Source organism: Lithobates pipiens, unplaced genomic scaffold, assembly GCF_037356315.1.
Source record: "Lithobates pipiens isolate NorthernLeopardFrog02 unplaced genomic scaffold, aLitPip1_a1.2 Scaffold_18, whole genome shotgun sequence".
NCBI lineage: Eukaryota > Metazoa > Chordata > Amphibia > Anura > Ranidae > Lithobates > Lithobates pipiens.
The window spans coordinates 22,879,478-22,896,442 of record NW_027507758.1 but is presented as its reverse complement, the minus strand read 5'-3'; the positions used below and the strand labels follow the sequence as shown (position 1 = coordinate 22,896,442).

Here is a 16,965-nt window from a genome sequence, read left to right as displayed (position 1 = left end):
CTATAGATTGGATCTTCTCTCAGCCAAAGACCAAGCCCTTTGGTCACAAGGTGCTGCAAGCAGTAGGTCCCACCCTAAGACAGGGTACTCGCTTATCCTCTCAAAGGTGGCTGTCCTGAAAGACGATTGGGGAAAAATGGAATTACGTACCGGTAATGTCCTTTTCCAGGAGTCTTTCAGGACAGCACCGGTTCCCACCCAAGTTTTTTGCAGATCATCGGGAACTCATTACATGAGGCCGTCAGGTAAGACTTAAAGGTTTGTTTATTTGACGTGTTCTTGTGTCTCCCCAGTTGGCCGGAGGTACTCTGGAAGAACTGAGGAACGAAGGGAGGAGGAGGCTTAAATCATGAAAATGAAAGCGGTGTTTCCTAAGAGGGGAGGAGCCAGTGTCTCTCAAAGGTGGCTGTCCTGAAAGACTCCTGGAAAAGGACATTACCGGTACGTAATTCCATTTTTCCTTCAAGTTTCTCTACCCCTTTCAATCTCCTTGTCAAGACCCTCCATGCTTGACTTCCCCATCCACCCAAAAGACCCGACACTCGGTCTACCAGATCCTGAGACAACCTTTCCTCTGCATGAAGGTGCACCTCTATTTTCCGTAGTGGGGGGACATTTGTTACCTCTTACAGACACTTCAACAGCTTGCGTCTCTGATATTTGGTGCAGAAGCTGTTAGCTCCAGGGCTACAAACCTGAGTATTTCTCACCTCCCACCTTCTTGTGTCACTGCACAGGTTAGCAGATCTTCATCAAGCCTTCTCGGGTCTTTTGGATCAAACTGTCATTGCCCTTAAAAATCCTGGGACACAACACTTCCAGGATTTTACTACAATCTTATCACTGCATTCATGCCTAAAGAATGCGCTTTTTTCCCGTTTTGGATCTCAAATCCCTTTTAATGTCTTCATTCAGGTGTAGAAATTTCTCACGGACTCTACCAAAGCCGACATCACGTCTCTTCGGGGTATTTTCTGGCTTCTGTGAACATCAAAGATGCTTACCTACATGTCCCCTTTATTGGCATTATTGCCTGCCCCTCAGCTGTGTGGCTTTTGGATGTCCCAGTCATCGTAGACCAGTGATGGTGAACCTTGGCAGCCCAGATGTTTTGGAACTACATTTCCCATGATGCTCACTGCAGAGTGTATGAGCAACATGGGAAATGTAGTTCCAAAACATCTGGGGTGTCCTGTATTCGAGACGTTCTAGTATTTTTGACTTGCTTGTAAATCCTGTTCTTGAAGTATTTGACAAAAGACCCTCCCCTCTCTGTTAGCCTCTCAATACTTGCTAAAAAATAAAAATAAAAACCTGCCCAATCACCTGAAGGTATCTTTGACTATAAAGCAGGCTATACAATATGCAAATTTCTTTCCTTCAACCACGGTTTGAGGGAGAAAAATATGCTTGATTCCCACATGAACCCTGATTTGTTCTTTTTGCGTTCTGCCGACGGGAAGCCTTCCCCTCAATCAAAATACAATGATCACACTGCTGGTGGCTATAGCTGCCGGCAGCAATTGGTTGAAAAGAAACCAGACAGGCTGGCTATGCTGAAGTCGATTTGATGGATTGACTTCAGTACAACCAGCCTGCCCATAGTAGACTGATCGAAATTCAGATGGTTCCTTCTGACATGTTAAAGGATAAATTCAACTTTGGGAGCATGTTACATGTTCCACCTGTTTTTAGGGTGGAGCATGTAATGTTCCCAATGCTTCAGCTGCTGGCCGATTGGAGCGCCGTGGTAGTTCATTGATTGTTCCTGACGGTGCATCTGCTTGCCCATACCGGATGTACGGACACACAGATACACTGGATAAAAAAAAAATACAGTGCTCGCAACACACAATACAAGTGAAATCAACAAAAAAGTCCAAATAAATGCAACTGAAGTGTTAGTCCACAATGAAGTAGGTGCAAAAAATGCTTCACAAACTTGCGGGAGTATGGTGACACCCCCTTTTGCATCCCCACTCGCCAGAACAGGATGACCCCCCCCCCCCCCCCCAGCTTGGCAGTCCAGGGGTCACTTCAGGCTTGTAAATGGTGTCCCACACACGTGGATTGGTGTCAAAACATCAGATGGCGGATCGGTGTAAACATCATATGATAGATGCCAATAGGAGGCTCTCAACAGGATATACAGGCACCCAGAAATGAAGAGGATGGACTAAGAGTGAAGTACTGTTATAAAAATTTATTTAATGCGCATAGGGATCGGTACTTATAAAAAGACGGTTAAAAACGGGCATGGATATAGAGCTGTAGATACAGGAAGCAGCCGTTCACAGCATGCGAACCACAGACCGGAAGTAACGTCAAACCAGAAAATGTCAATGCGTTTCGCCTTCCCTCAGAGGTCCTTGAGGCGTTATCAAAATATGAGATTTTTCACTCCAGCAGTATATAATGATTTTGGATATTGAGAGATGATATGAGAAATGAAAAAAGAGAAATGTTAACTAATGCAATATAATTTAATTGAACCCATTCAATTTTTTAGATTACTAAAATGAGTTTTAGTCGACTAAAATGTACTGGCGATTTAGTCGACTAAATACAACTAAAGCTAAAACAATTACAGAAGACTAAGATGGCACTAAAACTAAAATGCCTTTTTAATCCAAAGACTAAGCCCCCGTAGACACGGTCGGACATTCCGACCACAAAATCCTTTGGAAATTTTGCTCCGAAAATGGTGTTTGCATACGCACGGTCGGACAAAGTTGTCGGAAAATCCAATCGTTGGGAATGTGATGACTTTCGTTCGTTATAACGGGACTACGTTCAGGCTAGCAGCCAATAGCTCTCAAATTTTTTCCGTCGGAATTTCTGATGGAAAAAGTCCAATAGAGCCCACACACGATCGGCTTTTCCAACAATATAATCTGATCGGACCTTTTCTGTCGGAATTGCCGACCGTGTGTACAGGAGCTTAGACTAAAACTAAATCGAAATTTTCTGGCAAAATTAACACTGACAACAATCCTATTTTTCAGGGGTAAGCCAATAAGAGCGCATAAGCCATAGCAGATAAACTGCTGATTTATTGTGGTCCATCCATTCCATCTATGCTGCTGCAGAGTGATGTTGGGAGATCTTGCTCACATATTATTCATGCTCTTCTAGGAATTGGCACTTTCTGGGGCTCTTCACCCAGAGTTTGTTTGGAGTTGTTGGCAGAGATGTTGGACAAGGTGAAACGGAATGTTTGTGGGGCCGGGGCCCTGGGCTTCATTGTTCAGATCATGGAGCAACAGCTTGGCGAAGAAGGTCATGGTATCAAGGCGGAGGGGCGTACGTCATGCAGGTACTAACTACAAAACCTCAAACTGTCAAACTTTTATTTTCTCTTTTTCTTCAACACACAAGAATGAAAGGCACAAGCAAATTACACTTTTTGCATGCAATTATCGATTTAATAAATATTGTGATATTTAGGGACAAGATTGTAAAGCTTCTGGTGGAACTTCAGACATCGCAGTCGAAGGACAAGCTGTTGGTGGTGATGTGTCTGCAGCTGACATACCTGGTCATGTTGAAGTATGACTGGCGTGTCCTCTTTGCCACAGAAGGAGGGGTGAGAGCTGTGCTGGGGTGTATGCAGGAACATAACTCCTCTGCTGCCATCCAGCATATAGGACTTGCGGTAAGCGGAGCTTTAATAGTCCAACCTAAACATATTCTAAGTGTCTACTGTCGCCTCCATCTGATAACATTGTTTACTCCTGGCAGGTCCTGAAGGTGCTGACTGGTGTGGATGGTTCTGATCCTCTGGGGTCCTTTAAACGTAACATCCTAAATCCAGGGGATGCTCAGGTGATCAAAGAGATCTTCTCCAGTATTGGATCTGCGGCCAGTGGCAGCTCCAGCAGTCTCCTGAGGGCCATCCCTGGTGCCATTGCCAAGATGACAAGTGTGGAGGGGTGAGGATGATGCATATTGTTTGTCATTTAGTGTGTGTGTGTATAAGATCTGTATATGTGGGCGGATGGCCTTCATTCAGAATGACCCTTCATCTATCCTGTGTACAGCACCGGTGATGGTATGACCCTTCTGTCCTGTGTACAGCATCTGTGTCAGTAGGACCCTTTCGCTGTACTGCACCTTTATGAATATGGTTCTTTCTCTGTCTTGTATGTCAGGATTGTTACATAGTTAGTAAGATTGAATAAAGACACCAGTCCATCCAGTTCAACCCGAGTGTCTACAATTGTCCCTATCCCTGTACATTGTACACTCACATTGGTCCCTACCCTCAAGGAGCCCACAATCCTAGGGCCAATTTTGGACAGAAGCCAATTAACCTACCTGCATGTTTTTGGAGTGTGGGAGGTACCCAGAGGAAACCCACGCAGGCACAGGGAGAACATGCAAACTCCATGCAGGTAGTGTCATGGTTGGGATTTGAACCAGCGACCCTTTCTACTGCTAGGTGAGAGTGCTAACCACTACACCACTGTGCCGCCCTTTATTGTCCTCTGTTCTGTGTACTAAATCTGTTTTAGTATGACTTTTCTCAGTCCTGCGTACTTTACCTGTGTCAGTAACACTCTTTCCTTATTCTTTGTACAGCTCCTGTTTCAGTATGAACCCCCCCCCCCCTTTTTTTTATTTTATTTTTTTAATACAGCTTATAATGCTCTAATGAGCAGGGCCCTCTGATTCCTCTCATTGAATTGTAACTACTGTCTGCCCTCCTGTTGTAAAGCGCTGCGCAAACTGTTGGCGCCATATAAATCCTGTATAATAATGATGACCTCCCCTCTGTCTATTGTCTGGCAGGTGTTTCTCCTCTGTGCTCAATGGCATCCTGGTCATCCGGATGCTTATGGAGAACCATAAGGGTTTGTCTGAGCAGTTGTCTAGTTTGGAGTTGTCCACATTCCTCCAGATCTTCTCTGAGGACTCCAGCAATTCCATGTATGCGAGGCTGGATGACTTAATGCAGAAACAGCTGAGTGACCTCCTGAAGAACAGCAAAGAGAAAGTTAGTGCTGAAAGTAAAGGTGAGAATTGCGTGTGATCTCATTTGTTGATGTACAATGCTTTGTAGAGAGAGATGGGAGTTTGCAATGATAGCAATCCGAGCATCTTTTCTCAGCTGTGCCCCGTCTCTAGCGGATATTGCTCATCTGTGTCTTTTCTCTAGCGGAAGGGTGCCCAGCGGGGGGGCCTCGTCTCTAGCGGAAGGGTGCCCAGCGGGGGGGCCCCGTCTCTAGCGGAAGGGTGCCCAGCGGGGGGGCCCCCGTCTCTAGCGGAAGGGTGCCCAGCGGGGGGGCCCCCGTCTCTAGCGGAAGGGTGCCCAGCGGGGGGGGCCCGTCTCTAGCGGAAGGGTGCCCAGCGGGGGGGGGCCCGTCTCTAGCGGAAGGGTGCCCAGCGGGGGGGGCCCGTCTCTAGCGGAAGGGTGCCCAGCGGGGGGGGGCCCGTCTCTAGCGGAAGGGTGCCCAGCGGGGGGGGGCCCGTCTCTAGCGGAAGGGTGCCCAGCGGGGGGGCCGTCTCTAGCGGAAGGGTGCCCAGCGGGGGGGCCGTCTCTAGCGGAAGGGTGCCCAGCGGGGGGGCCGTCTCTAGCGGAAGGGTGCCCAGCGGGGGGGGCCCGTCTCTAGCGGAAGGGTGCCCAGCGGGGGGGGCCCGTCTCTAGCGGAAGGGTGCCCAGCGGGGGGGGCCCGTCTCTAGCGGAAGGGTGCCCAGCGGGGGGGGCCCGTCTCTAGCGGAAGGGTGCCCAGCGGGGGGGGCCCGTCTCTAGCGGAAGGGTGCCCAGCGGGGGGGGCCCGTCTCTAGCGGAAGGGTGCCCAGCGGGGGGGGCCCGTCTCTAGCGGAAGGGTGCCCAGCGGGGGGGGCCCGTCTCTAGCGGAAGGGTGCCCAGCGGGGGGGCCCGTCTCTAGCGGAAGGGTGCCCAGCGGGGGGGGGCCGTCTCTAGCGGAAGGGTGCCCAGCGGGGGGGGCCCGTCTCTAGCGGAAGGGTGCCCAGCGGGGGGGGCCCGTCTCTAGCGGAAGGGTGCCCAGAGGGGGGGCCCATCTCTAGCGGAAGGGTGCCCAGCGGGGGGGCCCGTCTCTAGCGGAAGGGTGCCCAGCGGCGGCCCCCGTCTCTAGCGGAAGGGTGCTCAGTGGTGTGTACCTTTTTTTTATCTCTTGCAGAGTCTACTCCAGGGCTCGCTGTCCAGGAAATGGATCTCTCATCTTTGCTGAGTGGTCTGAAAGACATTCGGATGTGTCGGGAAATTCTCCCCTCTCTGGAAAGATGTGTCTGTGAAGATGTCTCCTCGCTACGTTGTGATGTTCCTCAACTTCTAACCGACCACAATTTCTACCTGCAGCTCCTCTCCTGTCTAGAGCAGCTGAGGGGTGAGAAACGTCTGCAGCTGTGTGTGTACAGGTAAGAGCAATGCACATGCAGGTGTGCGCATGTAAGAGCTTTGTGTTTATGGATGACAGCCCGCCGTGAAGGTGCTGCATGTACAAGTGTGGGCACTGCATGTGCAGGTGAAAGTACCAATTGCACAGGTATGGTTTCTACATGTACGCGTTGAGGCGAGCGGACTCATACTGGTTTGTGGGCTGTGTGTACAGCTGAGGGCACTGATTTTACAGATGTCTTGCCATAAACGGTACTACTTCTAGGGGAGTTTTAGTGGCATCCTCTAGTGCTGGAGGGGAACCTCATCTGGGCCAAGCAAAGCTGTCGTGACAGGTTTCCCTTTTTGCATAATTTCATCTATTTTTTATATTTTACCACAAAAATTGAGTTGTGTGTGTGTGTGTGTGTGTATATTGCATTTGTGTGTACTAAATTTAACTTTAGTGTAGTTTGCATATTTTTCCGTAAAAAAAAAAAAAAATCGATAAACTAATAATTTGTCACAAATATTTGGAACTACAACAGTTTCAAGCACTGAGGAGGAAGCATTGAATTTTGAAAATGTGTATATGTCCCATATGAGGTCATAAGATTATTTGTGGGGTGTAATATCTATTATAGGTACTTGTATAGCGCTGTCAATTTACGCAGATATATATTACACATTTACATCTGTCCCTGTCCTCAAGACGCTTACCACATTGGAAGGAATATTAATATCCATGGCTTTGTGCTGTTAAAAGACCCCATGGGCCATATAGTTTCTGTGTTATGAAGAGCTTTATTAGGATCTCTCTCTCTCTCTCTCTCTCTCTCTCTCTCTCTCTCTCTCTCTCTCTCTCCTCTCCCCTCTCCCCTCTCCCCTCTCCCCTCTCCCCTCTCCCCTCTCCCCTCTCCCCTCTCCCCTCTCCCCTCTCCCCTCTCCCCTCTCCCCTCTCCCCTCTCCCCTCTCTCTTCTCTCTCTCTCCCCTCTCTCTCCTCTCTCTCCTCTCTCTCTCTCTCGTATATATTATTTGTTTTGGGATTTTCATACTATTGTCTATTCTCAGGATTCTGAACAAGTCCCTGGATTTCTATCAGGAGGATACACTTCCTTGGCACAAGAGTATTGAGCCTTGTCTGACCTCCCTGGGAAGCACCAGCAGTGATCAGGAGGTGAGGATGGGGACGGCCACACAGGCGGTGTTCTCAGAGGCCGGATGACAGTCGGGCTGGTCTTGCTTTGTTGGAGAGTCGTTCTACGGTTGATCCATCAATACCATACATCATCTCTCTTTACTCGTTTGGTTTAGGTTCTCCAGGAAGTGGTCAGCTTTCTCCACCGTCTGGCCTCTACAAACAAGGACTGTGCAGTTGTTATGTGCCGGCTGGGTGCCAAAGACACGCTGAGTAAAGTGCTGGAGAAGCACAGCACAGGCCTTATTCAGGCCCCAGAGCTGAGAGACCTCCTGAGTGACTGTGAGAAATACTCCAGCCTTTACCAGAAGATGGCCACCAGCATTCTGGCTGGCTGCATCCAGGTGAGCCTACGATCTGCTTACTGTGCTGCTCTTGGCTTGACTATAAGGTGACGGAGTACATGTTTCTGTCAGTGCATGCTGTGTTTAACCACTTGAAGATCAAGCCTTTTCTGTCACTTTTTGTTTCCAAGTTTAAATCAGTATTTTTTTCTAGAAAACGACGTATAACTCCACAAACATATCTGATCTTACCCCTTTTATTTATTTATTTTTAGTACAAACCCTAGAGATGGGTGCAAATTTATTTATTTATTTTTTTTAACACAATTTTTTGGGGAAAAATTACTTTAATGAATTAACAAAACACAATATATACCCACATTTTTTATTTATTTTTTTGTAAATTATGAAAGATTTTACGCCAATTAAATGGATGCCTAACATGTCACGCCTTTAAAATTGCACACGCTTTTAGATTTGCGACAAACTACAGTAGTTTAAAAGTTTCCATAGACGATGTTTGAATTTTTTTTTACAGGTTAACTTTTAGAGTAAGGCCCCTTTCACACGTGGCTTTCCATTTTGATGGACTTGGCTTGGTCAGTAGGGATCTCTCCTTTGATCCCCGCTGAGCCGGCGGATGACAGGTCCGTCTCCGCTCACTCTGCAGGGACAGACCTGTCAGATCTCCGCTCTCCTCTATGGGGGATCGGATGAAAACGGACACCTGTCCAGTTTCATCTGATCCGCCAGACGGATGGGAGAATAGGGTTTCCATCCATGTGCATTTATCGGATCGGATGTCAGTGGACATGTCACCTCTGACACCCAGCACTCCATAGAGGTGAAAGGAGCATCCGCTCAGGTCTGCCTGAAAAACTGACAGGCAGACCTGAACGGTCTGTATGTGTGAAAGGGCCCTTACAGAGGAGGTCTAGCGCTAGAATTCTTGCTCCTGCTCCAGTGTTCGCAGTGATACCTCACGTGTGATGTGAACACCATTTACATATGTGAGCTCGACCTACGTATTCGCTTCTGCATGCGAGCACGGAGGGATGGGGGGCACGTTAATTAAAAAAATAAATAAATTGGCACTGTCCCATTTTTAATTTTACTTTTATCATTTTTATTCCTAATACAAGGAATGTAAACATCCCTTGTAATAGAAATAAAGATTACAGGTCCTCTTTATGGAGAGGTCAAAAAGACCCCAAATTTCTAATGTTTTACTTTTTAAAAGCAAAAGATTAAAATCCCTTTTTTTTTTTTTTTTTTTTTTGCTTTAAAAACAAAAAACAAAAAAAGTCCCCTTCCGCCACTTTTGCAAGTGTTCTAGTGGCTCATGGGCCGCTCAGATCACTTTCATAATTCTGGTAAACCTCTTGCAAACTGCTGCGGTCGGCAAGTGGATAAAGGAGGGTGTGTGTACCAAGACTCTGAATCTGTGCTGTCACCTACCTAATAGTTGTATCTGTGCCGTTTTAAGATACGGCGTCTTTCCGTTGTGGTTTATGGTGAAAACTTTTTTTTTTTTTTTTTTATTGTCCCCCCTCAGATGGTTCTGACACAGATCGAAGAGCACAGACGCAGCCAGCAACAGGTCAACATCCCATTCTTTGATGTCTTTCTGAGAAACCTTTGTCAAGGTGAGTGTTTGGTATCCCGAGATTCTTCCCCACCATTCCACGCTCAACCCAAACGCTGCCAAATCATTGTCCTCTTGACACCAGGCCATGCATCTGTCTATTTGGACCTTTCTTTAACCACTTCCCATCCAGCAACATACCCGTACGTCGCTTGACTTATGGTGGTTATACCAGGGGAGGCCAATAAATTCTTAACCTCACCATGATGCAGATGTGCTAGGGATCTGAAATTTTGTCTACTGATTCTCTTCCATCTCTAAATATCCACCTTCAATGGTTACACACTTCTCACATCTGTGGAACAGACCTTTAATACCATCTGCATAGAAGTATGCTGATTTGGAGGAAAACAAGCTATCATCTTCAGTAATGACTGCCTCATCATACATCCCTGTATATGTTTCTTCAGATTTGGAACCGGAAGAAGTCCAAATGGGTCAGGTAAGTAAGGTGGATCGGGCAGAGATTTATAGCCACAATTACAAACAAAAGTGACAGTTTCTGCAGCTCAATGTGCAAGTGCATTGTCAGCTAGCAGCAACACACCTTTTGATAGGAAACCTTGTCGTGTGTTTTTTTTTTTTTTTCTTTGCTAGTATCCCGTAGCTTTCGTATTATGATCCTGCTATTGTAGCCCCTTTTGTAAGTAAAATGTCAGTATTCTACCATTGCAATCCCAAAACACTGACAACATGACCATTGCTGGATGACTGTTACACCTTAGCCTTTTTTGGGGTGGGTGATCAAGCATGTTTCCATGTTTTACTCGTTTCTTTAGTCTCAGGATCACAGATATACCCAGCTGGAGGGACAATCCTCTCCATACACAGTTGACATCTTTTGTGGATTATTTTGGCAGTTTTCTCTTGAAGATGGAGGAACCTAATCACGGCTCGTATTCAACTTTGACTGGCATGACACCTACTCCATTTTTCTTGGCTCCAACTATAATTCACCACGATCTACAAAACAAGAAATTGGCATGCATATTACTAAGAACCCTTTCACACCGAGCTGCCTAGGGCATCAGCAGTAAAGCGGCACTATTTTTAGCACCGCTTTAGTGTCGATATTCGGCCGCTAGTGGGGCGGTTTTAAACCCTGCAAGCGTCCATTGATTTCAATGGGTAGCAGCGGCGGAGGATCGATGAGTTCACCGCTCCAAAGAAGCTGCTGGTAGGACTTTTTGTGATGCTCTGCCAGCGCACCGCTCCAGTGTGAAAGCCCCCAGGCTTTCACACTGGAGTGAATGGAGCCCATTTTTTTCCAGGCGCTATTCAGGCACTATTTTTAGTGCTGTAGCGCCTGAAAAACGCAAGCAGTGTGAAAACGGTGTTGTGCTTTTTAAGGAAATTTTCCCGCACAGTATTAATTAATTTTTAACGAAGATATTTTTAAGATACAAAATCAATCTATATGACACAGTCTATTCATGTGAAACTTATTCAGAGACAAGTGATCATACAAAATAGTTACATTTATTGGTTGACAAAAGACAAATATTTACATGAAATTAAAATATCGATTGCGTCACATGAACGCCTTGACAATTAATGGAAACGCCCACAAAATGGGCGTCCAGTACTTTGAACTTATCACCATTATCACTTCTTGGTAGAATCAATAACCTTTGGATAATTGACAATTAAACAGAACGTCTGTATTTCACACGTCCAACTGTTGCTATACTGCAGGTAAGTAAGTGGTTAACAATCTGAAATAAATTAGATGTTTGTCAATAAAATTGGCAACTTTGCAAAAAAAATTTATAGTGAAAAATTAAATTTTAGAGAAAAAAAATCTAAAAGACGGTTATTGATTCGGGAGAACGATTTTCAATAGTAGAATATTCAATACATTAATATTGAAGAGAAGATTTAATGAACAAGGCATATTTACCCATTCCAAATGGCTACTAGTCTGGATTGTTGGTTACCAGGATTGTTAAGATGCCTGCCGTGGCTTTCAACATGGATTCTCTTACAGAGGAATTACTTTGTGTGACCTCCGAGTTCCAAGGAGTAGGGATCTTCGTGAATGGAAAAATATGTATTCATGCATGGTGCAAGTGTGAGATCATGTAAAAGGTCTCCAAAAGGGTAACGGTTCAATAATATCAAAATTATAGTTCATCCACTTTTTGAGGCCTACTGAAATCTCTCATCTCTGCCAGTGAATATTAAATGTAAATTACATTTAAATGTTAAATTTCTTCATGAATTCACAACAGGGGTGTAAGATATCCACCTATAAATCTGCAAAATTTCAGATCCCTAGATCATGGTGAGTGTAAGAACTTATTGACCTCCCCTCATACAGTGATGATGCCTGCAGGTGCAGGGTTTTTTAGCATCGTTTTATAGTGGTTCTCCCATCCCATCCCATCCGGAGACCCAGGCTACCAACCGACAGAGCCGGACAGCCGAGCAAAGCCAAGATCAGCTTTGATCGGCTGTTTGTAATAGTAACCCGGAAAGCACTTCTGGTTTACTTGGAAACCATCAATGCAATCCATCGATTACCTTTTTTGAAGGTCAAAAGCATTCAGAAACACAGATCTTGATCTTTTTAAATGCTTTTAAGTATAGAGGAGGGATTTGGGGGTCTTATAGATGGTTGAAAATTATATACCATCATGGGTTGTGTTTTTACTGCTAAATCTGTTTAATGGCTCACAGTGACTTGTCCTTTCTGTGTGTAGGATCTAGTGTGGAAGTCAAGGAGGACAAGTGTTGGGAGAAGATGGAAGTCTCCTCCAATCCTCACCGTGCCAACAAACTGACAGATGGAAACCCAAAATCATACTGGGAGTCGAGCGGAAGCACTGGATCCCATTATATCAACGTCTACATGCACCGAGGGGTGGTGATCCGGTGAGTGCGAATGGGGAAGGTATTTTCTGTGTCGGACATTTTTTGCATGCCAGAATGCTGAATGTGTTTGTGCCCCCTGCAGGCAGCTAACGATTGTTGTAGCCAGTGAGGACTCTAGTTATATGCCAGCCCGAGTGGTGGTTATGGGAGGAGAGAACCCAGCGAACATTAACACGGAGCTGAACGCGGTAAGTGATACATTCTGAACTTTAAGGGCAAGGGACAAAGCCCTTAGGCTAGATTCACACCTGTGCTGGTGGTGCCGCTGTGGGACCAGCACAAATTCCTGCAGCTGCAACCACCCCCAGAGTGAAACACAGGGCCATTAATCCTAATGGCATGTCACCCCACACTGGGAATCGCACATACACTGGCAACCTTGCTGTACTTGCAGGTTTCCGTGCGGGCTGCGATTTCCAAAGTAGTGCAAGGGCGACTTTCCTGCGTTTCACGGGGCATGGCAATCCATTCAAATAAATGGGCTGTCATGCCCGAGCAAACGGGGGGAGCATGGCCCCGCACATGTGTGAACCTGGCTTTAAAAAAGTTTGCAAGAGTAGTCGAGGCTCAGAGGATCTCCCTCTGGCAAGACAGCAGGAGGTCCCCTGTGTACGGGGCGACACAAGGGACCAGCAATGATCGGATATTTAGGATGTTGTAAAATTAGTATGGGAACTGCATCTCTGTGTCTTATTTTTGCCACCTTTCCTCCAGCCATAATCCAGGTATACTGCTGGTAATACTGAAATCCTTTCAACTTGGAAACCTCGGAAACTAAGCATCTGATTTTCCAGGTTTGGTTTCAACTTTAGATGGTGGAGTTACGCGGCAATGTGGTAATCATGGCTGTGTTATTTGTAACCAGGTGAACATCGCCAGCACAGCCGGACGCGTACTTCTCGTGGAAAATGTCACTCGTTTCTGGCCCATCATTCAGGTTAAGATAAAGCGATGTCAGCAGGTAAAGCATGTGTATGGTGTGACCAGTGGCAATGAGGAGAGTGTGTTACTGGGAGTAAAAGTTATAATGTCTCGCTTTTCTTTAACATGTGCAGGGTGGTATTGACACGCGTGTGCGGGGCCTTGAGATACTAGGGCCCAAGCCAACTTTCTGGCCAGTGTTTAAGGAGCAACTTTGTAGAAGAACCTTCTTATTCTACACCAGCAGAGCACATAGCTGGGGGCAGGAGATCCGTGACAAGAAAGAGAACCTGCTGCAGCTCTTCAGCCGGTGAGCCATGCTGCTTTCATAACCACTAACTGGATATAAACTTGTAGACTATGTGCTATTACTGGCACAAGACACCCCCCACTCCCTTAATTGATTTATTGTCTGTAAAACTAGACACCCCCCGCCCCCCCCCAACAAACCTGATATACCATCTGCAATACCAGAGACACCAATATATTGACTATAATTCTATAAATTTCCCACCCCAATATTGTGTCCTGTAATATTGGAGACTCCCCCAAACCCCTATAGACTGTGCAAATGTCTTTCTTCCAAACACGAGCTGTAGGAAAGATATTTGCATGATTTCCCCATCGACACAGACAGTGTTTACAGGGGAATCCCATCGCGGGGGGGGGTGGCGGAAAGCAGGGAAACCCGCCAGGAGAAGACAAGCCTGTATTAGGTATACTGTTTTGATTCTCTGGACCTTCCCCTGCTCCCCCCCCCCCCCCCCATTTGTGATTTGTCAGCTGTGTGTTGTATGGATATATGTGATTGGAGTTTGGTCTCCTCTGTACTCCTCTAATGTACCTGAACATTCTCTGGTCTTCTCCATTCATAATCCTGGCATGAGATCTACTGAATCCTGGAGTGGGTGGAGTGGACTTGTCTTTATCCAGCTTATGATTTATGATTTATTGTCATTGTACTGTTGCAGTGATGATTTTTTTTCCACATAGTGTGTTTTGACTGCTGTGTTGTGATATTACAATATGGTCTCTGTTTAGGATTGTTGTGGTTTAGCACTCATGTTGGTATTTGTGTTGCAGGCTGAACCGGGCATTGTCACATGAGCAGGAGTTTGCAGACCGTTTTCTTCCCGATGATGAGGCAGCTCAGGCTCTGGGCCGAACGTGCTGGGAGGCGCTGATCTCTCCTCTGGTGCAGAGTATTACTACCCCAGGTACAGGGAATACTGGGAGAAAACTCCAGTGTTTGTCTCCAGGTCTGGTAATGGCATGGCGAATATTTTTTTTTATTTATTTTTTCTCTCTTCCAGATTCTGGAGGGGTGAGTCCACTTGGGTGGCTCCTCACACGTTACCTGGAGATCAGTCGGGGATCTCGGCAACCCAAGTCACGATTGTCCGTCTTTAATTCTCGAGTGCGGAGATTGACCCATCTCCTAGTCCATGTGGACACCAGCCCACCGGACACCACTGCGCTGAAACCACCCAGTAAAACTAGTGAGTTCACTGCACATGGTGTACTACCTGATGTCCTCCCGAGACCCATGCCAGACTCCATGTCTTCCTGACAGCCACTATTTGTAGGATTCTGGGCCTTTGGACCCTATGATTGTAACTGGAAATAATGTTTTGATTTATATGGAGTGGGGTGGGTAGGTTCTCCATGTAAAAGAAAAGATGACACAGCAGACTTGTACCCTGCTAACTTTTGTCACCTCCTACAGATGGGAAGAACCGCAGCTCCACCAGTGCGCCCATAAGCACCTTCAGCTGTGGGATGGGAAGTATGGCTGAGATGGCTCAGTGCTGGCAGGGGGTGGTTCAGCAGCAGGTAAGTGGCTCTCAGTAGGTGCAGTGCTTTCAGGAAAGGGGGGGGGGGGGGGGAAAGGGATCTGGGGCTGTCCAGGTGTAACTTTGCTTGTGTACTAGGTGCAACGCTTTCTGGAGAGGTCGTGGAATGATGCGGATCTGGTGCCTCGCTTCTGTTCCATATATATGGCTCTCAGACGAGCCATGGAGGAGATGTTTGGTCAGCAGACGCGATTTTTACTCTCTTTACAGCAAGGATTCTGCCAAGGCCTGTTACAGCTTTCATTCCTGACAGCATTACATGTGAGTGTCCCGCAGTCTCTTCCCCCCCCCCCCCCCCCCCCATGTTTTTGCTTATGGTACAGCTCCCCACAGTGGTGAATTATAAAACAGCTGCCCCTCTGTCAATATATGTTGCAGTTCCCTCACTTTTGTGTATATGCTACAGAGCCCCAACCTTCTCAATTTATGGTACTGCCCCCCCCCTCCATGTGTTTGTATATGGTACAGCTCCCCCCCATGGGCGTCCGCAGAACTTTTTCCAAGGGGGGGCATCATTTCAAGGCCACTCATGCTCCGCCCCCTTTTCGACAATATCATGAAAATCTTTACACTGGTAATACATATGTGTTATATAACAGATAATTCATCTTCACTTTGTATTAGAAGTTACTCTGGCGGCTGTGTTCCATACCCATATAGCCTAGAGAATGTACATCTCTTTACATTGCAATACATCTGTTGTGGCCATATTTTGATCTCATATTGTCACTGTATTGGCTGTTTTCATAAAGATAAAAATATGGCAACAACAGATGTATTGCAATGTAAAAAGATGTACATTCTCTAGGCTATATGTGCATGGTACGCAGCCACCTGAGTAACCTTGCGGACGCCCATGCTTTCAAAACCAGCCCTGGAAAAAATTTCATACCAGCCTCACAGCATTATTATACCAGCCCAACAGCATAACGGCATTATTTTCTTGTTCATGAAAGGGGAAAAACCATACATTTAAAGCACATTTGATGAAGAGAGTATTAGATATAGATATGAAATCACATAGGCTTTATATATATATATATATATATATATATATATATATATATATATATATATATATATATATTCAAATTCCAGTTAATAGTGGTAAGTGATCAATCATCAATGGGGACCCCAGAAACTCAGAACGTGGGGGGGGGGAACCACCTTCTGCAGAAAGAATACTCTAAGGTAAGGGGGGTGGGTTACTAATATAAGGAGGAAACCCTTTAGATCAGTGCCCCTTACATTATCATATTCACTCCCCCCTTACATCAGTGACCCCCGACTGGCCTGGCGGTGCTTTCACTGACCTCCTCTCAGGTGCACTGTGCAGGGCTTAGTCAGTCGGCTCCAGCTTGGAGGTTTTAACCTATAGTCTCCTATCCACAGTCCACACAAGTCAGACTTCCCCCATGACCCCCATCCCGGCGGTGCTCCCACTTTTGACACCTCTCCAGACTCCCTCAGAGACTGCACACATGCTACAGGAGATGGACAGAGACTGCAGACTTGATGCAAGAGCTCAATGCAGCCTCACCAGTGCCCATCAAATGCAGCCTCACTGTGCCCACCAAATGCAGCCTCACTGTGCCCACCAAATGCAGCCTCACTGTGCCCTTCAAATTTGGGCGGCACAGTGGTGTAGTGGGTAGCACGCTCACCTAGCAGTAAGAAGGGTCAGTGGTTCAAATCCCAACCATGACTATACCTGCCTGGAGTTTGCATGTTCTCCCTGTGCCTGCGTGGGTTTCCGCCGGGTACTCCCGGTTTCCTCCCACAAACCAAAGACATGGAGGTAGATTAACTGGCTTCTGTCCAAAATTGGCCCTAGTGTATGAATGGGGAC

The 16,965-nt window shown here is 46.4% G+C and overlaps 1 protein-coding gene across 2 annotated transcripts in view; it reads left to right on the top strand.

Annotated features, from left to right (window-relative positions):
- CUL9 (cullin 9) overlaps positions 1 to 16,965 on the top strand; it is an 89,373-nt gene that overhangs the window by 31,839 nt on the left and 40,569 nt on the right. For both annotated transcript variants that reach the window (XM_077485469.1, XM_077485468.1), the window contains exons 8-23: positions 3,136 to 3,316; positions 3,448 to 3,655; positions 3,742 to 3,932; positions 4,792 to 5,015; positions 6,144 to 6,381; positions 7,413 to 7,518; positions 7,656 to 7,883; positions 9,379 to 9,469; positions 12,171 to 12,342; positions 12,425 to 12,530; positions 13,208 to 13,303; positions 13,398 to 13,573; positions 14,347 to 14,480; positions 14,577 to 14,762; positions 14,990 to 15,096; positions 15,195 to 15,377. In XM_077485469.1, the coding sequence (XP_077341595.1) occupies positions 3,136 to 3,316; positions 3,448 to 3,655; positions 3,742 to 3,932; positions 4,792 to 5,015; positions 6,144 to 6,381; positions 7,413 to 7,518; positions 7,656 to 7,883; positions 9,379 to 9,469; positions 12,171 to 12,342; positions 12,425 to 12,530; positions 13,208 to 13,303; positions 13,398 to 13,573; positions 14,347 to 14,480; positions 14,577 to 14,762; positions 14,990 to 15,096; positions 15,195 to 15,377 (2,627 nt within the window). The remainder of the gene's footprint in view (positions 1 to 3,135; positions 3,317 to 3,447; positions 3,656 to 3,741; positions 3,933 to 4,791; positions 5,016 to 6,143; positions 6,382 to 7,412; positions 7,519 to 7,655; positions 7,884 to 9,378; positions 9,470 to 12,170; positions 12,343 to 12,424; positions 12,531 to 13,207; positions 13,304 to 13,397; positions 13,574 to 14,346; positions 14,481 to 14,576; positions 14,763 to 14,989; positions 15,097 to 15,194; positions 15,378 to 16,965) is intronic.